General features: G+C 37.2%; 3 protein-coding genes across 6 annotated transcripts; 1 reads left to right on the top strand and 2 right to left on the bottom strand.

The window, feature by feature from the left end:
• Positions 1-214: 214 nt before the first annotated feature.
• On the top strand, positions 215-10,355 carry LOC122400973 (segment polarity protein dishevelled homolog DVL-3). Its single transcript, XM_043402786.1, has 11 exons — positions 215-708; positions 1,715-1,784; positions 2,256-2,508; positions 2,654-2,836; positions 2,930-3,140; positions 3,287-3,415; positions 3,498-3,712; positions 3,811-4,302; positions 4,599-4,847; positions 7,676-7,744; positions 8,376-10,355. Exons 1-11 carry the CDS (start codon positions 548-550, stop codon positions 8,414-8,416), a joined length of 2,073 nt encoding a protein of 690 aa, XP_043258721.1. The 5' UTR covers positions 215-547; the 3' UTR covers positions 8,417-10,355.
• A 14-nt stretch (positions 10,356-10,369) lies between these two features.
• On the bottom strand, positions 10,370-20,599 carry LOC122400972 (neprilysin-4). Of its 2 annotated transcripts, XM_043402785.1 has the most exons (16): positions 19,908-20,599; positions 19,717-19,828; positions 19,426-19,622; positions 16,928-17,073; positions 15,789-15,934; positions 15,162-15,418; positions 14,823-15,080; positions 14,504-14,706; positions 14,143-14,322; positions 13,845-14,056; positions 13,542-13,764; positions 13,294-13,470; positions 13,047-13,209; positions 12,578-12,787; positions 12,396-12,502; positions 10,370-11,179 (listed from the first exon to the last, which is right to left on the bottom strand). In XM_043402785.1, the coding sequence occupies exons 2-16, from the start codon at positions 19,821-19,823 to the stop codon at positions 10,904-10,906; spliced, it is 2,862 nt and encodes a 953-aa protein (XP_043258720.1). In that variant the 5' UTR covers positions 19,824-19,828; positions 19,908-20,599; the 3' UTR covers positions 10,370-10,903. The 2 variants fall into 2 exon arrangements, with proteins under 2 accessions (XP_043258720.1, XP_043258719.1); XM_043402784.1 differs by having other exon boundaries at positions 19,717-20,599.
• Positions 20,600-21,680: 1,081 nt separating this feature from the next.
• LOC122401060 (mitochondrial tRNA-specific 2-thiouridylase 1) lies at positions 21,681-25,176 on the bottom strand. Of its 3 annotated transcripts, none has more exons than XM_043402976.1 (8): positions 23,898-25,176; positions 23,323-23,547; positions 23,076-23,241; positions 22,831-23,015; positions 22,521-22,747; positions 22,280-22,447; positions 21,987-22,214; positions 21,681-21,904 (listed from the first exon to the last, which is right to left on the bottom strand). In XM_043402976.1, the coding sequence occupies exons 2-8, from the start codon at positions 23,396-23,398 to the stop codon at positions 21,752-21,754; spliced, it is 1,203 nt and encodes a 400-aa protein (XP_043258911.1). In that variant the 5' UTR covers positions 23,399-23,547; positions 23,898-25,176; the 3' UTR covers positions 21,681-21,751. The 3 variants fall into 3 exon arrangements, with proteins under 3 accessions (XP_043258911.1, XP_043258912.1, XP_043258914.1); XM_043402977.1 differs by having other exon boundaries at positions 24,016-25,176; XM_043402979.1 differs by lacking the exon at positions 23,898-25,176 and having other exon boundaries at positions 23,147-23,241; positions 23,323-23,471.
• Between the last annotated feature and the right edge of the window lie 18 nt (positions 25,177-25,194).

Raw genomic sequence — 25,194 nt, 5'->3', positions numbered from 1 at the left:
TTCAAAAATCGAATTTTCTCAATTCTATGAGTAACAAAGTTCAAAACGATGAATGCAGTGCTTAATGGATTTCGGAACCCCTTGTCATCGATGACAATGGTGCAGTAATGCCATCTGACGAAGAACTCTGTGAATGGCTGAAAGGGTGTAGAAATCAGGCTCGAGATTGTCTTTCTATCATCGTTCGTTTCCAATTCTCGAGCGTACTGTCGAGTGTCGGGCCGACCGTCGCGAGTGTTTGTAATGTCGACAAGAATGTTGACGTTTAATTCAACTCGTCGGGAGCAACGGGTACGTAACGCGCGAATGTCGTGAATAATGTCAACGACTTCCTCGTAACTTAATGCGTGCGGTCGTGATAATGTTACGCGCGACAGAATCGACGAAAGCTCCGCGGGCTTCATGAACGAACAATCGCCGTACGCGCGAGGGCTTTGGCTCGAACTGTGACGCGCCATATTGGTTCAAGAGAATTGTTCATAGTTAGTGGGCTTTGGGTGATTCAGTTTTTATCGCAAATGTACGTAGAATAACAGAGTTTCGGACGATGGAAGAGACTAAGATCATTTATCACATCGACGATGAGGAGACCCCTTACTTGGTGAAGCTCACCATATCACCGGAAAGGGTCACTCTCGCCGACTTCAAGAATGTCTTGAATCGGCCGAATTATAAGTATTTCTTCAAATCAATGGACGATGATTTTGGGTGAGTGTCACACCGATACGCATGTACCCCGTATGTTATGTAGCGTGTATTTCATGATAATACGATGTCGATCGACATCGCTGTTAGACTTATCTTTCATCTTCCGATGCAAGTCAATGCCCTATGATTTAAAACAGTATGCGCTTTCGTGATAGAGTCACATTTTGACAATTATCCCTTCGTCTCGTGTATTTCTGTCAGTCGATTTGCATCCATCTATCGGGAGCTATAAACGCTAATACGATCGTTGTATCGTATTTTTATGCAGAGATGTAGTGCGTCCATAGATAGATACTATTAGAAATAGAAGTATTTAAAATATTGTTTTACACAGTGGACGCCAAATTCGCTGTAAATAAAATAATATTACAGATTGAATTAGTACACAGTAAGAAATAGTATGTTTTTTTCGAGTCTTTATACTATTTAGACTTTAAGAATTTAAACTATTTACACTGGAGCAATAAAAAATAGTAAAAATACAAATAAAAATAACGCATCTTTTGTTCAAACACTATCGAAATTCGCAAACACGATTGATCGAACGATTTATATTTACGTTCGCATAATCGTTTAGAGGTCAACATTTAAATACAGTATTGCAAATTTGTTGCTCACTCTTTAAAGTTCAACAATTTGGTTTTTGACCAAACAAGTTTTTCGAGTTAATGGTTTAAAAAATATTTTTGTTTTACTTCTCTTTACCTTTATTTTCACTGTCATAAAATATTTCAGATATTTGAAAATTGAGAGTAAAATGTTCGATTTTTCGTATTGAAACTGTAAATTAACATGAAATGTTAATAAAGTATTTTGATTTTAATTTGTAAATATTTAAAGAATATGTTATTTTTGTTTATTCTGTCCATGCATAAAGTTTGTTACATTTATATATAAAGTCTTAATATTATTTATGTGCTTTAGTTTCTTCACGAATTAGCTACAATATTTACTTTATTTTGCTTAAATAATTTCAACATTAATATCCTTTTGATCTCTTTAACAGTGTGGTGAAAGAAGAAATTGTAGATGATGATGCTCATCTTCCCTGTTTCAATGGACGTGTTGTCTCTTGGGTAAGATTCTTAAATACATTATTAAATAATAAATATTAATAGACTTTTAGCTTTTACATTTTGAAGAAGTTATGCCAAGCATAAATGTAATGCAGGACAGAAATAGGGATGCAACATAGTATAAACTTTGTTGATAGCAATTTCAGGAATTATAAATAATTAAAATGGTTAATGAGTTTTGAGATTATGTACGTATCCATAAAATTTAGAAGAAAGCAATTTCAGTCTCAAAGCATGTATATGGTAATAAATTTAGAGCACTGTATAAATAGGTAAACTAAAATATAATTCCAAAGGTTATTTATTAAATTATTGTAGTATGATTCTATAGTTGATAATACAACTACATCATTATGGATGCATAAAAAAAATTTAGCTTAATTAGATATGTATGTAGAATTTAGGAAGGGTAAATTAGAATAGAAAGAAATAATGAAGTATTCAGTATAGAAATGAGTTTATTACCAATAGTTGGTGTCGGCTGAAGGCAGTAATGTGTCAGATGGTGCATCACAGTGCACAGATTCAGTGGCACATAGCGAGGCCAAACATGATCGTGTTGACCATGTAACACCTGGCCACACAACTCGTGGTCCACCTCCACTTTCGCACGATGACACTTTAACTGAAACTGAAAGTATTATAAGTAGTCGACAAGGGCATCATTTACATAAAAGTTCGAGACATCATTCAGACAAATACGAAAAATATAATAAGTATAATGGTACGTTGTTAATTCTATTAATCTATTTTGAACTATTTGGAGTTATATAATTATTTCCACAAGTTTTCTTCTAATTTCTTTATTAGAAGTGATAATGATACAAAATTTTCGCTATCTAAACATTTTCATTTGTTTATTGACTCAGGACTTCGTATAAATGGTCATTCAAAGCACAGATCAGGCCATGGTTATGAGACTGCTTCTATTTTAAGTTCAGATTTAGAAACAACAACGTTTTTAGAGTCAGATGACGATGCAAGTAGCCGCATAACGTCAACAACTGGCAGACATACCAATATGAGTAGTACAGTTGACAGAGCTACCTTAGGTAAATTGCTGCTTCATCGTGTCTGAGAAATATTTTTTATTACACACATAGACCTTAGATAGGGAAATGAATTTCTTTATATTTACGTGTTAGATCGGCGTAGACCACAGAGAAGACGGCGTCACAGATTACCACCTATGTCTAGAACATCATCCTTTAGCAGTATCACAGACAGTACAATGTCCTTAAATATTATAACAGTTTCGTTAAATATGGATACTGTTACCTTCCTTGGGATTAGTATTGTTGGTCAAAGTAACAAGGGTGGAGATGGGGGAATCTATGTTGGTTCAATAATGAAAGGGTATGTGTTATATTTTAAGGCAATAATAATTATACTTTACAAAGGGCTCTGTAATAATAAATTATTAGTACAGAGTACAGAGCAAACATGCTTTCATTATACTATCAAGAGTAATGATATTATTATATAAAACTTAATATTAACAGGGGAGCTGTCGCTTTAGATGGTCGAATAGAACCTGGAGATATGATTCTTCAAGTAAATGATATTAACTTTGAAAATATGTCTAATGACGAAGCAGTTAGAGTACTTCGCGAAGTGGTTCAGAAATCAGGGTAGGAATTAAAATGAATGATATTTAAAAATTTAAAGATATAAATATTGTCGTCTTATCACGGATGAATATACGTCTTTCAGACCAGTGAAATTAGTAGTTGCAAAATGCTGGGATCCTAATCCAAAAGGATATTTTACAATACCACGTACAGAACCTGTAAGACCTATAGATCCTGGTGCTTGGGTGGCACATACAGCTGCTATAAGGGGTGAAGGTTTTCCTCCACGCCCACCAAGTGCCACGACTTTAACATCGACGTCGAGTAGTCTTGCAAGCACATTGCCAGATACAGAAAGTAATTATTTTTCTGTATCAAAAATAAATCGATGTAAAATTAAAAAAAAAAAAATATTTTCAAAGACAATAATTGGTAAATTAATGGATTTTTATTAGGACCGTTAGAGGAACTTCATCTTACAGTGAATACTGATATGCCAACAATAGTAAGAGCAATGGCTCGGCCGGACTCGGGTTTGGAGATTCGTGATCGTATGTGGCTTAAAATAACAATACCGAATGCATTTATTGGTGCAGACGTGGTGGATTGGCTTAATAATCATGTAGAAGGATTTATTGATCGTCGCGATGCAAGAAAATATGCATCTCTCATGCTAAAAGCTGGTTTTATTAGGCACACAGTAAATAAAATAACATTTTCCGAACAATGTTATTATATATTTGGCGATCTTTGTTCAGCCATGAGTAGCATGAAGCTAGATTGCGATACAGTTGGGCCATTACCACCACCAAATGCCTGGGATATGCCTTATTCAGGAACATATGCACCTCATACTGCAACTGGATACAGTCCAATGCCATTTAATTTCACTAACGAACCAACTGTTTATGGTTATCATCGAGAAGAAAGTGTTCATAGTGGTTCAGGTGAGGGTCATAGTTACGATATAATTGACCCTTTACGGGCGGACGTATTGGAGCACGAGCGTTAGACACGACGGAGCTGGTTTGGAGTAGATGACAAGAAAATGGTACCTATATGGACATCATTTTTATTCAATGTATAAGTTTCTTTAATTCAATAGATTGTTACATATGTATTCAAGAAATCGACATTTGTTGAAACCGTATTAGTTAATTTTCAAAAATATCTTGGTACCCGTCCGCAAAGGGTTAATACTGTAAAAGTTCAGTATATATTTCAAAGTAATATACTTTAACAGGAGGTAGTAGCGCAGGTAGTGAGCACATTTGCAAAGAACCTATCCATGATTTAAAGTCCTGTTCTTCAGCGTCTGAAACCGAATTGCATATTCCGTCGGTGCCAACTATGCCGAGTAAGAATTCTGGCAATGGAAATGGTTCGAACGGAAAGAGGTCTAATGGTAGTCGCAGTCGCTCCAGTGGTTCTGAACAGTCTGTGCAGACAGGAACTGGTTCAGGAAATCAACAGAACCAACAAGACTTATCTGGTAGTAGACAGTCATTTCGCATTGCGATGGGAAATCCTTGTGAATTCTTTGTTGATGTTATGTAGATGCCGGTATTGTAAATAGATGAGTTATAAATTTGAAGAAAGATATATAGTTGAACGTTTTGAATGAATACTTTGAAACATTTTATTTGTCATTTTTATACAAGATTATGCAAGTACGTGCGAACGTTAGACACGGTCTTTATATTATTTTGTAATACTACTTCAGTTATTCCTTTTCTAATAACATCATTATCAAATGAAAGTTATATGTTCTGGTTAGTGCATGTTTTCTATCATTTGTTCATGATATTTCAAAGTATTTATTCGCTGCCCTATGCGATTTATTTTTCAGGTTTATGTAATTCGTACATGAAGTTTTTAACAGTTTGTTTATATATGTCGTTTCAACTTTGCATTCCAACTTGTACCATGTACTTTACAGTAATGATATTTTTAAAGTTTGTCTTTATTGAGAACATTTTAATATTCGTTACAGTATTTGCATGTAAAATGTAAATGTATATACTTATATGATTCAAAGAAGTTGCATTAAAATGTAACATTTAAATTCAACAAAGAGTAAAACAGGTATTTTTTATGTCGTAATAATGATAGTCGTTTAAATTTCGACTTCTTTTTCTTTTTTTTTCTTTTTTTTTAACTTTTATCCTTGTAGCAGTTGATCCTGATTTATCTATTGTCTTTAATTATTGTTTGACCTGTATGAATTCGAAAAGATTATTCTTAATTGTACACCTAATTTTTGAGTAATATTTCATAATGAAATCCATATCTATAATTAAAACTTTGTATAAGTCCGTACATTTAAACGAATTAAAAGCAGAATCATATAATTGCACCTTGCTGTGAAACAAGTAAATCTGCAATTTCTCGCATGAGATATGCAATTGTGCTGAAGTCTATTATACATACAATAATAGTGACACTAGTACAATTACTATGAACGAAGAACTCAGTATTTAATTTCGATAATTCAATATTATATATACACTATACTGCACGCTTTATTATAAATATTATTGTGGTGTAATTGTTGATGTAAAGCACGATCGCACAAGAAGTAGAGCACAAGCATGGTCATGTAAATAACACAGATATTACGTCAAAGAATTTAAGTAATGAATATTGCAATAATTTGCTAAATAATGCATGTAAATTATACTTATTTTATAAAGAAAAGGTACGTATTTTTATTAATATTTTTCCATTGCTTGCGTTCTAGGATTGTCTACGACAATGGGGCAGCTATTTCTTTAAAATCGAGAGGATATTGTTTCAAAATGTTAAACGATTCACTAATTATTGTTTTGAAAATGCAGTTTTAACGGCAATCCGCAACAAAAACAAAATATATATGTACAAAGAAAATATGCAATAAAAGCGTTATTGTATATTGAACAATTATTGGTGAATCATTTAAGTTACATGGTCCGTGCGTGAAGGACATTTTTTATTGTATTCCTACTAATTCAAGTTATTATTTGGATAAAAGAAATTGTTTACAATTATGTTATGTGGTACTGCATCACAGGTTCGACAATATGTAAATAGAACAAATTATGCTCATATTAAATGTGCCATCTTATCAATGTTAGAAGTATTGAAAAAACTGCGACATATAATTTATATACATGCTTTCCAGGTGTATGCATTTCTTATTGTTTATGTTCACTGATGTCATCTAATCTATATATGAATATCTTCTGCATCTCACATAAGCTTATTTAAATCCAACAAACTTCGTCACATTTAATTGCGTCTTGCCGTTGCGTTATTGTATAAATTTTTATTTAGCATATCTTGTTATGTCTAAATAATATTCTTTTTTAATGAAATTCCGCTAGAAAATATTTGCATACGATGCATATAATGCATTGGCGTCATAAAAACATAAGACTACTTCAAATATGGTGTAATGTTTGTTTTCAAACATTTTACGATTTTTAATCAAATTTGACATTGTTTTTTTTTATAACAGTTTTAACAACTTTTTATATTGACACGAATGACTATTTCCATTAATTTCTTAATGTTTATAAAGTATATAATCTAGTGGATATTATCAATGTCTGTTTATATAACATGCAGCCATGTTTGAAAATTTCATTCTGTGCAATTTTCCAAAGCAAAAACTGACCTTTCCCTTTCCTTCTCTTCGGTATCTTGTAAGTAACAATGAATAGGAATTTTTTATATTGTCCCCCCATGTAGAGAGTAATATAACGATGTTTATACGTATCGGAAAACGTTTTTTCTTATCCAGTTTGCTAGGCACTAAATGCAAACATCGATGCAGAGTTTCATTGGAAAATTGCGCACTGGCATTTAATCATTAATTTCAACGAATGTTTTTGTTCTGATAAAATTATTATGTAATTCGATATTTAAGAAAGTAGTTACACAAACTGATTTATCAATATCATTATGATACCAACCATTATATATTATTCTGTAAAATATATACATATTTTATGTTGCAGACAGGTTGTACAGTTTGTCTGAGAAACACAAAATCTGTGTTTGCGAAAAGACTGTATTTTAGTTGTTAAGATAAATAAAAGAGAAAGCAAAAGGAAAATGAAACAGAAAATGCACATTTTGTGATTCACAGGCATACTATGAATTTGGTTTATTTTATTTTCTATTTATTGTGCCGCTCTAAAAGGACCTGCTGCTTTACTGTCTAACATACAAACGACTCAATTTCCTTTGCAACTCACGTTGTGCGCATGTGGATTACACCATGTCAAAGACGTAATCGAGTCATTTTTGTGCCTTGTGCTGCGCTGACGGTTGATGCAGAACGGCGTATGCACGAGGAAACTCATACACAGACTAGCGATTTGGACAACAATAGCAGAGACAATATCTGTGAGTGTATTTTATTTTGTTACGACGAGCGAATCCGCCGCTCGTCCTTTCTTTCTGTATCTTTCTTTTAACTTAAAACGTTAGAGAGTAATTTGTATCTAATGTCGAACATCAGTATAGATGAACTATCATGAGAGTATTATTTATTAAAATAACCATTAATTTCTTTCTTATGTCATTGTTACAAGTAAAAGTTTTCCCTTATGTTAGGTACAATCAGAGAAACCGTTCGTTCGGCTTAGAATTGTCCACGCTCTAAAACAAAGCTGACTAACACACTGAAATGCATCTTCGAACCTGTTTTGATATTCTTGCACTGTTAATTGCTTGTTTAAACAAATACAGCATCATACGAGCATCCATATCTGTACAAATGCGAATGTGTCTACATAATTTAGTAGTAGAACATTTGATTCGTATGTATTTTAAATAGTTTGTAATGCTCTTGCATAAATTACATACAAGGCAAACATGTAGTTTTGTACCTGTACATGCAAATCCCCCATTACCTTGGCAGTTTCGTTACACTGCACTGAGAACTCCTATATATAGATATAGTATGTCCTTTTAGTGCAGCTAAGCAGAAATATGTTTACAAACCGAAACATAAGACACCGTTTCTTTTTTCCAGACGAAGAAGACATTTTGGAGTACCAGTTTCTGCATAAGTGAAGAATATTTGTTAACACAATACGTATACGTAACAGTGGTAATAGGAGTTGAACAGGAAGTTAAGGTACATTTCCACTTGACTTTAATTAGGTGGACGGAAGTAGCACACGCGAAACATATATTTATATATTTAATAGGCCAATTTTGATAAAACGTCATAGAAGGTAAAGAATCTAAACTCTCGTATAATTTGTAATGGCTATACATAATAGGATTAAGGCCATCGAATTTCATGTGGTATGTAATATCACTACGAGAATGTCTATATCTACAATCTGCATAAATTGAAGAATTTTGAAAAACGATGGCGTGCTTCTTTAATGCAGGGTGCATGCAGATTGCAAAAAAAAAAAAATAACTCTTCATTACTCGATACGTGTATTGTTTTATTCATCGGAGCGTCTTACATACATATACTTCAGCGATATACATATGTTTTCATTTTCAAAAGATCGCGACGATCCTTTGTATCATTCGTCGCGTGTATTTTTCATGTCATTTATCAATTTTTCGAGAACGGACTTCCTAGATAAGTCGTGAGCTTTTCATTTTCGAAAAGAAGTATTCCACCGAATTTAATTGTAACTTTTTTAATAATACCGTATACAAAGTACGGCTATAAGAATGTCGGATCTGCGAAATGCGGCATCGAAACTACGATTTTGCATATAATATAAGGCAAACGAGCAAAAAGTATCAATAATACGAAAGGGTATCCACAAAATTCCTGATTTATTAGTACAACTTACGACTGCAAATAAATGCGCCTCTTATAATCAAGTGTCAGCTCACACTATGGAAATTAATTAGTATAAAGCATATTGTATGATTGTGAAAAGTATTGTTTACGCTTGAAAGCGGTCAAGCTTTTTGTGATTACAAGTAACCCTTTCGTTGCTTGGGATGTTGATAAGTGAAGTCTGTGCATATATTTAACAAACGCGACTACGGAATTTTCGCACACGACGTTTACTAAACATTCGGGCCTTTGCACCGAAAGGGACGATGAGTTTCGTACGAAATATTTTTAAAACTCGAACAATAATTTCTCAGTCGATTCAGGTATCGTTCAATTTGTTTTACTTTGCTTTATACTAAATAATTGAACGCGCGATACGTGTACGATTTTATTTTTACTACTCAATCACTTGATACGAAAGGCAATACGTAAATAAATTGTAAAAATAGGATTGTATAATCGGTGAAACTTTCATTTCTGGTTCTGTGTGCGAGTTAGTTTATGTGGACGATTGTGAATTGTGTACCGTGGGGCGAGCGCGAGTCTCTTCCTCACAGAAACCGATCGGAACCTCGACAAGTCAATAAGAATCGGACGTGTTCAAACTGCTCGACTGAAGTATTTTATTGTCATTATAGAGTACCATAGTACAAGGCGACAAGATAGTCAATGGATATCGCATTTACGAACCGATAGTTTGTTTCCTGTATTTTCTACCCTTGCGAGAGACTTTTTGGAACCTTTTTTCTTTTTTTATTAAGCTACGATACGGTGTCGTCGATACCCTGTTTGCGAAGTTCAACGACGTTATTACTCTATTTATTATATATGCGACACAAAAGAATTTGTAAAAAGAAAGAAAGATACAAAAAAAAAAAAAAAAAGAAACGAAAGAATGACTTGGTATCCAATTAAGTCAATGATAAACAAGACTTCTTCACGTGTGCGTCTCGCGGACGAATCGCGAGACTGTACGGCAGACCGAGTTGTTGACGGTTTTCTTTCGAGTTTCTACGAATGTAATGCGAACGTTTCTATCCATAGTATGTATGATGTACATTGGACGGTAACGAACGATTCGCAAGGCTCTGACGATTCCGCGAGATCGGGTGACATACGATGCATAAGTTATAGAACGACGAAAGAATTTCAATATATGTAGTAGTGTGTGGATATACAGGGAAATAGATTGTAAAGATTTTTATGACTGTCTGAAATTATTATTGTCTTTGGTTCTGTTTTACAATTTTCAACGACGATCGAACAGCGCAGCTGTTTGACGACATCTAATCTCGGACTAGCAAGCCGAGGTATCGTACGATAACGTTACTTTGTTTATCGTTACACAACGTATTTTGTTAGTACGAGAATAGAGTTCCCCTAATAGATTATGTTACATACTCGTTATTCGTTGAATAACAGTTTTAGAACTCGACAATTATTATTCCCATCGGTTCATCGGTTTCTTCGTGTTGCATTCTAATTTGCGGGAAACAATGTTTTTTTTTTTCTGACGAAAATCAATGCAGAGGCAGTTGCTCTACAGCATTAACTATCATTAAAAAGCGTGTAATGGTTATAGTTTAACTTTTGAGACGAGTATCTGAATATTTCAGGAGCGTACGATTAATTTCAACGATTAACACTTCCATCTACCGGTCTCCCTCACGTTGTCCTGCTTCAACGAAGCGAAGATTCACTCGATCCACGATCGATGGGCTTTGGCGGAGTAACAAGCTCGTGGTCCGTCACCAAACGGAGCATTTCTTGAGCGGATTCATGGGTGCACCGAGAGAGCAGTTGAATACTTCCGCGAAGTCTTTCGAGTTCGACAAGGTACCGATCACGCGGAACTTGCCGGGAGAATGCACAGCGGTTTTCAATTTGTTTCTGGTCGCTTCCGGTCTCATCGAGCCGCACCACACTTGGGCAAAATTCAGGAAAAACAACTGCTTTCCCGTCGCGTTTAAACCGGGCAGAATTTCATCGGCGTCTCCGTTTAAACGCAACCATCTTTCGTAGGCCTGTGAAAGACAATTGAATTTGGGGGAAAGCAAGCAATTTAAAAAATGGTTATTACTAAAGTACAATACGATCGACACGCGTGTAATGGTCATTTTTAAAATCCGATTAACCGTTTGCAGTCGGAAATCCACAGAAGCGACGTTACGAAGAGTGTCTCTGTTGTATCGTGCGATCAATAATCACTGGACAAACAATTAATGGTGCTAAAATTTCGTGGAGACTGAATTTTAAGGTAAGATACACATATTAAAGACAAAGAAGTTACTTGCATCACGTACGAATTAATTGCCCAGAATGATTTTTAATCTTTTCTTATTTCAAGTTAAATTAATCATATCTTGTTTAAATGTTGACGCTATATTTTAAAGGTTCTAATATATCAAGTTTGAAAGAAACGACACTGCCGAAAAAGTTGAAACATTTTATAGGCGGTGACTGTTTTTATTTGCGCGTTTAAAATTAAAAATACAGAGCGTTCGGCTAATCCTGAGAAAAATTTTAATGGGAGATTCTAGAGGCTAAAATAAAACGAAAATCAAGAATACCAATTTGTTGATGGAGGCTTCGTTAAAAAGTTATTAATAATTAAATTTAAAAATTTTTAATCGTTTTGGAAAAATTATTTTCGGTTGCAGGGGTCAATTATAATCATTTTTTATGAATAGACATACCCCCGAAATCCTACCCACTTTCTAGAAAAAAAATTTGAGGTGTGAAATTTTTCGTCGGAAAAAAGAAATTTCAAATCGTTTTGGAAAAATTATTTTCGATTGCGGGGTTCAATTACAATCATTTTTGGTGAATGGACATACCCCTGAAATCTTACGTATTTTCGAGAAAAAAATTCAGTACGAGCGGAACCTTAAACGTTAATAACTTTTTTACGAAGCCTCCATCAACAAATTGGTATTCTTGATTTTCGTCTAATTTTGGTCTCTAGAATCCCCCATTAAAATTTTTCCCAGGGATGGCCGAACACCTAGTATATGTCAGGAACTTTTACAATCGATTCGAAAGATATCGAGGAACACCGCAAGCGATTAGAACCACATTTTGACGCCACAAACCGCGGATATACAACTGCAATAGGTTAAACTACTTCATACAGTATTTAAAAATAAACAATGTATTAATAATTTTGAATATTATTTTAAAAAATCGCGGAAGTTGAGAGCTAAGATACTTTTATTTATTCGGTGCATGAAAAATGCTTACTCGAAAAGCTTGTTTAATACCACCGTTGTCCGCGATGTTCTCCCCCTGTGTGTTGTGCCCATCTATTTGCATTCCAACTTCGCTCACGATGTAATGACTATATTGGTCTGAAAGATTAAACAGTTTTCGAACTCGCGAACGAAAGTTCGTAACGGACTATGGTACTCGAAGCGCTCCATTACCGATAAGACACTGGGCACGTTCGTGAAAGCCATAAATGGCCTCGTCTTTCCACCATCTATGTAAATTACCATCCTTATCGAACAGCCGACCTTTATCGTCGAAGCCGTGAGTGATTTCGTGTCCGATCACGACACCGATCCCACCGAAATTGAGGCTCCGTGGAAAGTATCTATGATAAAAGGGCGGCTGTAGTATGCCAGCTGGAAACACTGAGGATGGAAAGCAATTTATTAATTAGTTTCCCTCGGAGTAATTTAAACAAAATTGATAATTACAAGAAAAGTGGAAAAGTAAAAGTTCAATATTGAAATATATCAGAGTCGTGAAACCGAAAGAAATTTTTTTTTTTTTTGAAGTTTAGAATCAAATAACGAAAATGTCGAGTTGTAAATAGTTCAAAGACTCTTCGTCCAACTCCTAGATTATTATTTATTTTCTTTAGGCTTGTATAGAGAAGGGTCGACTGACTTATCCGATTTTTGCTGCGACTATAATAAGCATTGACGACCGCTGGCGCAGTGTTCCAAAGCGTTTTGTTCACAGGGCTGCCAAGACGATCCTGCTCCACCCTGGTTAGATGCTGCAAGATGTTCAGCGTGTTCTCGAAGTACTTTTCCGGATAAATCACCACCTAGAGTTACGCCAGGAAGTACGTTTACACAACAACGCAATTATTGCAATTTTCTAATCGCCAAGGGGCATAATATCAACTCACATCCTTGTAACGCTCGTTCAGTAGCTCGGACTGTAAAATAAAATCCGGATAGCCGATCCTTAATAGCATGGCGTTCACTTTCTCGGTGGCCAACTCTTTCGTTTCGTTGTCGATCCAAGATGTTTGGTTCAGGAGTTCTCTGAACGATCGTTGTATCTCTCGAGTCATGGACAGGGTCTGCATAGAAGAATATCAATTCAGATGTTATCGGTTTCTAGATGTTCAACAAAGAACATGATTCTCCTCACATCGTTTTTACTTTTTTCATCGAAATACTTCCTCACAAACATCGATCCGACTGCCATACCCATATTAGAGTTCACCTGTGCCACACAGTTCTTCCATCTGGACGGTGCTTGCTCCCTCCCAAAGAGAATGTAATAAAATCTTTGCTTAGCTTCCTGAAATCGATCGTCCAAGTTGTTCACTCTGTGCCTGACAAATCGCCACAGGAGATAGTTTGCGATAGTTCTACAAATTAGGAAAGAAAACGATTAGGATATTTTTAGTAAAATGTCTCGGACCGCAAAGGCTTGATCTTAACGGCGTACCGTGGACTTGTCTTTGCAAGTAGATTCACTAAATCCTGTATGTACTGCAGCGCATAAACGACAACCGGTTCGGAAATATTCGTTGGTCGCGCTAATACGATAGTCAAGTATCGATGCCAATTGATCTGTGGCACTAGAGTTCTCAGTTCTCCGATGCTCATCCTTTGATAAAGTTCTGAAACGTTTCTTCTCTCGTCGGGGGTGGACGTAATCTGCGAAACACGAAGTCAGTCGCGTCGAGTCCTCCGATAAAGGATCGAAAAATGGAAGGTAAAATTGCCAAGTATCAACGGCGTACCTTGGCAAGCTTCGTCTCGAATTCTATTAACTCGTCGGCGTCGTTGGTGGCGTTCTGCAACGATGCGCCGAGCAGGGTCGCGATTTTTATTAAATAACTCTTATAAGCCTTCAAATATATCGTGTTCGATGGCTGAAGGAAGTAGTCTCTGGTGGGAAGACCCAACGACGTCTGATCGAACTGCAATTAAAATTCTCTTTGGATCTTGATCTGGAGAAAGAGATGGAGGTCTCTTAGAGGACTGGACGACCTTAGAGAGTTTACGAGGCGAGGGTCGAAGTGGAAAGGCACTTTTCGAAACTGCGTTTCCACGTTTCTGATCCTATCTTCGATAGAAATCTCAGAGAATTCGGGTTCTTACTTGTATTACGTATTGCTCGCTATTCTTAATATCCGGCGCAACCCATTCGGAGATGAGGATATCGTTGTTGTACAGTCGCAACTGAGCGACCAATAGAAGCCAGTCAAACTTCTCTGGATCCCAGTTCGGTCTCAAGATAGGCCACCCGCCGAGTTCGTCCAGGAGCTGTGTGAGCGGCCGTTCCATCCGTTGCTCCAATATCTCTAGCCACATTTCACGCGTTAATACGTTTCGAAAGTTAACTTTAAATTCGCAAAAAGTCGATCGTATCGAGAGAAGGAAGTTGCGACTAAGGGGGATGACGTCGACCCGCATTTACCGTAATTCATGCAACTTTGAAACAGTTGCTTGGCTTTCACGGTCGCGTCGTTGGAGTTGGACTCGAGGTCCATGGGTATAGGATCGTCCAGCAGCTCCTTCAGAACAGAATCCAACGACTCTCTGATCATTTCGAAAGTGTCGTAGGCCGCCTTGTCCTTTGGTATAGGATTGTGTCTCGCCCAGTTGCCGCAAGCGTACTGATAGAAGTCCTCGCACGGGTCAGCGCTCCTGTCCATGTACGTGAGCATGATTTTTGCTGCGGCGAATATCTGTTTCTTAAAAAGCGTATGAGCAGAAATTACGCAGAGCGACTAGAGGGACAGAGCGTCAAGTGTACCTTGAGCCTCTCTGATAGCCCACTCGTTCCCCTTGCCTTTCCAAAACGCGTGGAAATCAGGATCGTCGTCCTTGGTTTGCTCGTCGGCGATCGGCAGGCTTGTGTCCGAGTCATCGATCGAAATCGAGCGTCTACCACCTTGTTCACCCTCGTCGGACTCTTCTTGAGAACGGTCTTCGTTATCGTCGTATGTTCCATTCGACAGCCTCGAGCGGAGCTCTTCTTCCGCTTTGCTCGAGTCCGGGTGCTCGTCATATCTGGAAAATAAAATCAACGTAAGTTTCTTGTACCTGTAAAGTGACCCATTGTTCAGAGACCTAAGAATCTATCGACACTAATTAACGATCATTAACGGTTAGTAATATCACAGACATCATAGGCGTATCTGAACGTATGTTGAGTTGTCCGTAGTAGTTCAAATACCTGAGGATTCGTTGACATTAGAAGATATTAATAATATCGTAGTTTATAACAAATCTGAGGATGCATTAGTGTCAGTATCTGTAAACAGAATCTAGCTTAAATGTTCGACTTCCATTTCCCTAAAGTATACAACTGCAAAAAGCCCTAAACATCTGAAGAAACTGAATGGTATAACTACTTTTCAATGACCGGCATTATACTAACTCTTGATAATCGTTGCTCTGTATTTCAGAATTATTTTTTATCTCGTCGGTGTCCACTTCAAGGTAGTAATCACCCAGGAAGTTGTCCAAATCTTCGTCAGCGTTCCGGTCATCTGTTTTTCCGGTAACGTAGTTGGTCGACTGCACCTGCACAAGGTGTTCGTTTTAGAAAATTCAGTTTAGAGCTTCTTACGTTTCACAAATGTAATTTATCGGGATTTGTAAGAAAAAGAAAAGGAAACGAAAGAACTGCGAGAGACATAGAAATCTATTCATACGGAAACGTGCTTCAGAATTCTGTTCCCTGGTCGCAGAAGAAACGGTATCCTCAATTTTAATTGTCCTTGTACGAAATGAGAGACAGGATTGGCAGTGGGACGATCGATATTTATACAGTGCACCAGTAACACTAATTTGATGTTGATTAACGCTAATTAACGTTATTGCGCACACGATACTCGTTGCGTTTACGTGGTCGGTTAATTCGAGATATATAAGCAATATAAAAAATGATATTCAATTCTACAAGATTACTAGGTTGAAAGTTTTAGAAAATCGTGCTTGTCGAACGAATCATAATTACACTAATTATTTTAGTTTTGGTGTCACAGTAATCTCAGTGTTATATCGGTTTCGGTATGAGAGATTGTCTCTAATTGTAAGTATAATAAGGATGAGAAAATAATACCGGTATTCCTAAATTTCGGTTTATATAAGGAGTAGAAATGTACAATCGAAAAATACTGATATTTTCCATTTTGATACAAGCCCCTATTTGTAACACTCGATCTGAGAAGATCGTTCATCGTTTGCCAGGTATCGTGTCGGTTCGTATAGAAAATCCTGGAGGATACGGCGTTCGCTTGTCGGGCTCGAGGCCAAACAAGGATGCACGACTATCCTGAAAACGATCGTGGCTCTCCTCGAGACTATTTCGCTGATCGTGTCGGGCCCACTGGTCGTGGGTCGGTGATCGTCGAAGCTAACGATCGTGCGGACTCGGAGAAGTCGGACGGGTCGTGTTTCGGCGTGAACAGGGGGCAGGGTGAAGGGGGAAAGAGAGAAAAGAAGAGACGATATCGGTTAGCTAGTCCGCGTCTGACCGTGGAATTGTTTAGAATTTGCTTGCGGATAATGTACCCCGTCTAGTTCTCTCTTGCGTCGTTGTAGCTGCTGCGGCGGAAGTAGAGTCTCCACCGGCACGTAGCTCGTTTTCATTCCAGATATTAAGATTCTGTCTTCTTCCTCTTCCTCGCCCGCCCGTTCTGTCTCGCCACGGCTGGTCGCTGCTAACATATTTCGTATCAGTAAACCGTCTCTCTATTCCCTCGATCGTCGAACGTATTCACCACCCTCGATCCGATCCGTTGCCTTATGATATTTTTGTTCAATCACCGCGTGTACCAATTTTACTTTTACTGCCTGTAAGCCCTTTTGTTTTTTGACTCCTTCTTTTGATTCTTAATACCGATGTAAAAATTTATAAATCTCTTATTTAGAGCGACCGTAGTTTACGATTGACAATAATAGTCAAATCATCGGAAACTAGCGGCCATTTAACAAATAGAGGCCTGATCCTCCTCTGGTGGGTTGCGTGCACTTATTAGAAACGAACGTTGGGCTCGTAATTTTGATAACTACAAACACAAGCGGCTATAAAGACTATGAGATACGTTACGCAATTGTAGAGGAAAAGTTAAACGGTACAACACGTTCTATTCCCTAGTTTCTTTAAACTCGACGATTCTTTTTTCCACTAAATAATAAGAAACTATTTTTATTAAGAAATCTGAAATACTTTGTACTCATTTTTCGTACATCTTCTCGTAATACTTTTATATGGATAACAACAGGAAGAATCTTGGAAAAGGATTTATGATTCTACTTATAAAAAGAGTGAGGTCATAAGAAGATACACATTGTCATACCGTTCAACTTTTTCATTTATGCGTACGAGTTACAGGACGCACACTCTTGCTGGAAGAAATATGGTAAGGTCGTAAAAAAAAACAGCAGGGGTTGAAGACGATAGTGCACTTGAATGTTGGAAGTCAAGAACCCAGGGACTGTATACTTTTTGATCATTAGCGCGTTAAGGACCTAAGCATGCCAACAGCATGAAAATTACATTTGGCGGTTTGTACCCTTCATGGTATCGCTTTCCGTGCCACTTGAGTGTGCCTCGAGTATCTCACTGTATACCTTATACCGAGTATAGTTTTTGAACCCTGGTACATTGAGGGTGAAGGCGCGACAAGGATGCCTGTAGTCTTGTGTGATCCTATGAGTGGCAAAAAAAACATGTGTAACATCATTTATCTTCAAGCATATCGCTTTACAAATTTAAGTACGCTTCGAGTACCCCGCGATATTCTTTCCACTAAGTAGTCGGATAACAGGTGTCGAAATTTAGGATTTTATGTATAGTCCGGGCCACGATATAGCGAGGTCGTAAACTCGAGTAGGTGTCAAAGTTTACACGTTTTAGTTCCTGGAACAAGGAATTGACAGAAATACGAGCAGCTAAGGGCCTTAGACCATAGTCAGGGCCGTACGAAGAAATGTTTTATTTAGTGTCGCCATTTTTAGAGGTATAGTAACAGGTGAAGGTCTTACTCAAGTCTTTAATATCTTAATTTACCTACTCATAATATATGCATGCAGAAAATAAAAAAAGGTAGCGCAGTTACGGATACAGAAAGACATTCAGAAAGGCACCCTCAAGCAAGATGTCATGTACGGCCCTAAGTGCCGCAACAATACTCGATCCCAACCCTCAAGAGTTTAGTTCACGATCTCGCTATATCGTGGCCCGGACTATACACTTTCAACAATAAAATTCAAAGTCCCACCACTACTTATAACTGTCTGATCTAGAGATCACAAGCAGGTAATCTACCCCCTGATCGCTCCAAACTTTATTATCTAAAACTAAATATAGTATTATATTTTGGGGTTTACAAAATCAAATAACGTATGGATCAGAGATAGGCAGACTTAAAAAATTCGTTATTCAAAATGTTTATTCGGATAAGAATCGTGTTCCTCTCTGGTTTGGGTGATCGGCGTGAACCGTGATCATAAGGCAACGGATTAGTTTCTCAGTCGCATATTAATCATTTTCCGCGATCCTCATTCTCTCGTGACCGACCGACAAATCACGGCCACGCGTACGCGCTTTACTCTAACCGTACGGATCCTTGAGTACCCAACAGACCGGACGTCGTTAAAGTCAAGTTCATTTTACGAACGTCGCTACGGAACACAGTGATCTGGAAAGCGGCTTCGCGCGGTCAAAATTCGATTTCCCAACTTTAATATTCAGAAACAATTTCATTGCCAATGGTCTCTCCAGTGCCTTAACTTACAAATATTAGTTCATTCAGACAAATGAGATACAGCGTTATGAACATGAGATAATAAATGTAACTGCTTTTTCAAATTACTTATTGTAAGACATCAAAATATCTGCGATACGAGCATTATTTATTCCATCTATAAATAGTGCATATAGATTTGAACTTTAAGAAAAGTTATAAAAAAAATGATTAAGAGCGATGGACATCAAATTTATTTAGTTGTTATTAAGAGTAATCTCTCGTTACACCGTACATTGCGCGGAACAGCGATAGACTTACGCGGGAAGGTTTCCTCGGCCCTCTCGTCCTGCCTCCGTGTCGCGTGGATCAAATACGTGCGGTGATAAGGTGCTTTGCCGATTACCTGCGATCGCGACAATGCGATGAAGATTATAGTGATCGGCAATAACACCGCCGGTATCAGTAACATCAATTTGACGCGAAAGCGCCAAGTGTCGTTTCCACCCATGCACCACCTGCGCATTTCGAACAAAATCACCCGTGTCACGTCGATGGTTACCCAACGCGGTAATCGGAGACAAAATCATCCTGAGTATACTTCTTACGAACTTGAGTCGGCCGGTTTCCTTGTTGATGGCCAGCCTGCACGATGGACACGGCCCGCCGCTGAAGAAGTCGTCGTCGTTGTACTGATTCAAACTACTTCCGCCCCTCATCTTTCCTGGAAGCAAATCGGACCGGTGCTTGTCAGTCCTTCCTGCGCGCTCTACTTCATCGTAACTCCCACAAAATTACACAACCGGTGAAAGAATCGTGTCTCGATCCCTTGGGCCCGATCGCGTGCTCTTGGAATTTCGTGCGATGTCACATCGTCCGGTGATCGGGAGCCTCGCCGGGCAGGAAGATCCGCGGTACGGGGATCGAGATCGAACGTGGAACTGTAGCGCGAAGTTTCAAGTGGAACCGGAGCACCGATTCGAACGGTGACACCGCGCCCGTGAAGAGGAACAGACTGAAGCCTATTGTGCGGCAACGATCACGACGCGAATGTTAATGTAACATTGCGCGTACGGGCGAATTAGTCCCAGCGACATTTGTACGGGGAGTAATTTACATATGTAACGTCGGCGGTCAACGCCAATGGCGATGGTAACCAACAATCGAGGCGGAGCTCTGTACGTGCACGCACACCGCGAGAGGCATTTTACGCGCTCCTTACGTCCAGTTACTCGTCAATCGACCCTAATAACTTGCAGTTATCGTTCAATAACGCGTCGCGCTGTTTTACATTCTACACGTAACCCCCGACGTTATTAACGTCTTTTCTCATCGCCAGCGCCGATTGCCGTTACAAGACGTAGGAACTTCAAAAGGCGAACGAGCAATCATCTCCGCGGTACTTCCGATTTCTCGTCCGTTAGCGCGCGGGCTCAATTACTGTTACCGGTGTAACAAGTTCGAGCCCCCTTTTCCTCGCCCATAATAAAATCCTCGGATTTCAGCGGAACCTTGAACAACGGGTCAAAGTTCGTCGGATGTTTTTTCTTCATTTTTTTCACCGCTGATGTTCTACCGGAACTTTTAGAGTAACGAAGTTACAGGAAACCAATGTACATGCTAAGTTCTTCGACTGTTTATGCATGACTTTTCCCTGCAGTTACCAAAGAACCTTTACCACAATGCAGAGGTACATTGCAATATTGTGGCGATCGTTCTCGGTGGTTTATGGCGTCATCTCTAGAACAGTCCGCAAAGTTACATTGTAATGCCTAATTATAAAAGATTAACGAGTATACTACATTGTTGACAGATTCTATTGCACTTTCCCTCGAGGCTCCCGGTAACCGCTGGTACCTCTGGGATGGTACAATATTCAATTTTATTTTTCCTCTGTTCCCTTTCAATGTTTAAGCTTTTAGTATTGATTAAAATTACGGAGTCATCGTACACGATGGTTTATACGATTAACATCGACGGTTTGTCTTTTTTTGTCAAATTTGAATCGCAGAGATCCTTTTCCAAATTAGATTCGTGGGGATTAACTTACCGCTAGATTGTACTTTTCTCCTGCTGACGCATTCATGATTTGGCAAAAAATTCCAATACACTATATTGCATCCATAAAGTTCCTCTTCGGCGGTCATCATCGTCATTGCCCGTAGATCTTAATAAATGTGTATTGCTCCAGAAGAAAATTGCAATATTGAAATGTACAATTGTATCACCAATATGATTTTACTTTCGTTTTTCTACAATCACGGACCATTTTAACCAAATACTCTGTCGTGTAAGCGAAATCTTCTACTTCTAATTTCAAGTTACCGATGATTTACTGTTTTTGGGACAATTGTTAGTAGTACAGTTTAATTTAATCGCATTCGATCTATCGATGAGTCGATGTAAAGAAATATATTTAATGTAACATAACACTTTATGCTGCAAATGAGAAATAACATGACGATGTAAACCTGTAATAAAATACGGAAGAAACTTTGATTTTGATTTTTTAAGGTTATTCAAAAAACAAAGGAAAGACAATATAACCAATAAAAATGATATCGAAATTTTCCAGTATATTTTCCAGTTTATTTTTTACCAAAAAAGTATATTTTACAGTATGCTACTGTCAAATATGTATTGTAAATTACACAGTTGCATGTGCAAATTCTTCCTCGGGTTTGTAATAATCTGGCAATTGTTCAACATTCACTTCTTGTTTAAGAGAATGATATGATGGGCCAGTGCATACAATCGGGGCACTGCCCAAACATTCTTCGTCGTTATAGAAAACAGCAAACTGAATTAATAATAAGTATTATTTATTATTAAATACTATAACATAGTAATATAACAAAATTAATATACAAAGAGAACTATACCTGTCCATCTGTAACTGCTCTTGCAGGTAGGCTAATTCGAATTAGTAATTGATCATTTATAGTTTTGTGAAGTAAGCAAGATATTACAGGATATCTATGCTGAGAACGAAAGTCACAATTTAATATTCTGAAATAATTATTAAATTGTTCCGGTTCTTTGTGTATCCAATAAGCAGATTCTGCCATCATAAAATTTGAATACAGTGCTGGGTGATGTGTTCCTCGAACCTATAAACATTAATAAATAATAGTAATCTAGTAATGAATTAATGTGCTTAACTTTTCATACATACTACAATTATATTATTCGTTACTACATCCTTCTTCTGCACAAAGTATGCTTCCAGACTACCTGCAATTTTAGTTCTCTGACCTATGGTCCAATGATGAAAGCCCAAATGTTTTCCAACTACTTGACCACTATCCAAGTCTACAAAATCCCCAGGTTTGTCGGATATGTACTACAAATATTATGAAAAAATTAATAAACAAACTAATAACTATATTTTAAATCTATTTGAAATCATTATATACCTCGGATATGAAATCTTGAAAATTTCGTTTCCCCACAAAACATATACCCATGCTTTCCTTTTTACGAACAATTAAATCTAATCCAGCTTCTTTGGCAATTTGTTTGACATTATTTTTCAAATGATTTCCAAGAGGAAACATAGAATATCGCAATGTGTGCTGAGGTATTTGACACAAGAAAAATGTCTGATCTTTATTCTTATCTCGTGCTTTAAGTAAATGAACGCCTAAAAAGTATTAAAAATAATGTTACCAATTATATTTACAACTATGAAACATATATTTGCATACCATTAAAAATTATACTTACCGGTGTCTGGTTTGAAATGTTCAAGATATGGTCCAAAACTGGTTCTAACATAGTGTCCAGTTGCAATAGCATCAGCATGAAGTTCAGTACGCGCAAAATGAAAAAATTTGTCAAATTTAATATATTTGTTACATAGAATATCAGGATTTGGTGTCCTCCCTTTTTCGTAATGGTCTATCAAGTAGCTAGAAACAGCACAAACAATAAAATATTAATCTTAAAAAAAAATAGATAAAGATACATACCTGAAGACATTATTCCAATATTCTTTTACAAAATTGACTTCTACAAGAGGAATTCTTAATTTATTACACACCCATAGTGCATGTTCATGATCTTTTTCAGTTGCACACCTTCCAGTTTCATCAAGTATATCCCAATTTTTCATAAATACTCCAGTGACATTGAATCCTGTGATAATTCTAGTTTTAATATTTTAAGAATATTATTAATTGATACGTAGTACTCGATTCTTCGATGCTCTTAAATTACCTTTATTTTTTAACATAAATGCTGCAACAGCACTATCAACTCCACCAGATATGCCTACAACTACGTTCTTAAACATTTTATGGCAAATTTGTTTATTGCAATGTGCAATGTACAATGTGAAATTCTTATTATACAAAATATATTTTATCTTTCCGAGTCTTTTTAATGTTTATATTATCTTGATTAATAACAAGTTTGTTAGTCTAAAAACGTATAGCATATAATCTATAAAATAAATTAATATACTTATTTAACACATCTAATCAATATATGTATTTACAACATAGATAGTAATATTTTATAAATAATTCAAATTTCACTGAGACTAGATGAGATTAAATATAAATTTAATTATAAATAAAATAACAATATTATTTGTAGGAAATTCATTTTATTGTTTATTTATGCTGTGTGGGAATATACAGATAAGTACTTTGCATTAATCTAGAAATATTTTCTTCATTAATTTTAAAGTTACCGATGCATGGTTCTGCGAATAGCAATTTTTTAATAAAAAAAAAGGTTCAAGTTTAATCGACTTAAAGTGCTCGATACGTCACAAAACAATCATATACCAAGTATCAGACGAAATTAGAATTCATCGTTGGCTCAACATTGTTTCAATCTGAATCGTGTGTGAACCAATTACTGGACGTGTACAATCGTGATAATAGCATTTCTGAAAGAACTTACAAATTACGAGTATTATAAAGGTTAAACGAAAATACCAAATCAATCACGTGGTGCCGTGTACGTATTCAAGGGATACCGATTACGTTTCACGTGGGCTGTGCCCGACTTCGTACGGCGTCGAAGAGAAAATTGTACGGGACGGTTCGATAAAAGATTCCAAAGGAAGAAATACCGGGCGTAAGACATTAAGACGGGATTATTCACGCGGGCACGTGGTATATTCGACGAAATATCGTCTACACGCATTCTGTGATTAGCACGTTTCGAGGCTCGCGCGTAGGTCGATGTCCGAAAATCCTCGGCCAATCCACGTACGGCTCTCTCGTCGGGAACCAGTCAAGCACGTTGACAGATATGCAACGGCTGCTCGGAGGAGGTTGCATATTTCGAATGGCAATTTATAGTGTGGACAGCAACGTATCGCGTGCTAGTTCCGTCCATAGGATTAGGCGAAATTCCCGAGGCGATCCGCCGGTTTTTGAAGAAATGCGCGTTTTCGGTGCAAGTGCAACCCATTTTGCGCAGTTTCCATGACCCAGATTACGATGGGGAGTTCGCTCGCCTTTCGGAACAGCTGTTGGCCGCGCGAACATGTCGGCCGCGGGGAAACGCTTGGATATTTCGTGGACTGCGCGCGCCTCTTGGCGGCTTCGCCGCCACAATTTTCAGGGCTGTATTCATCACCGACACATTAGGCACCATGCAATTCTCCAATTTCATCGACGCGATGCGATGTTCTTCCGAAGATGTTTAGTAGTAACTCCTTTGTGTAAATTATCGCAGTACTCGGACTTACTCGAAAAAGGTATATCGACCGAAATCCAAAGAAACGCAATTGCGATGAAAACAATTTTTTTTGTAATATAGTTTTTTAAGTGATTTTTGTATGTATCACGCTTTCTGGCTCCTATGTTTTTTTTACGTTCTACACTATTTGCATAAAATATTTCGTACTCGTACCTTAGTTTATAGAAAATTAAGAGTGTCTCGATCGGTCTATGTTAAATCGTTGTGCTGTATGGCGTAATTAATATTCCATATGCTGTGAAAACTGCAATACTGTTCGAGTAAATAGAACTCGTAAAGTGGGGATTCAGTTACTAATTACTCTATAATAATTAACGTGACTTATAAAAAGTTCGTGTGCAGAAGTGCTTGACCGAAAGTTTGGCGGTACGT

The sequence above is a fragment of the Colletes gigas genome, unplaced genomic scaffold, assembly GCF_013123115.1.
Source record: "Colletes gigas isolate AHSC1104 unplaced genomic scaffold, ASM1312311v1 Colletes_gigas_Sc00021, whole genome shotgun sequence".
Lineage (NCBI taxonomy): Eukaryota > Metazoa > Arthropoda > Insecta > Hymenoptera > Colletidae > Colletes > Colletes gigas.
The sequence above is the reverse complement of the archived record's forward strand: the minus strand, read 5'-3'. Positions and strand labels throughout refer to the sequence as shown.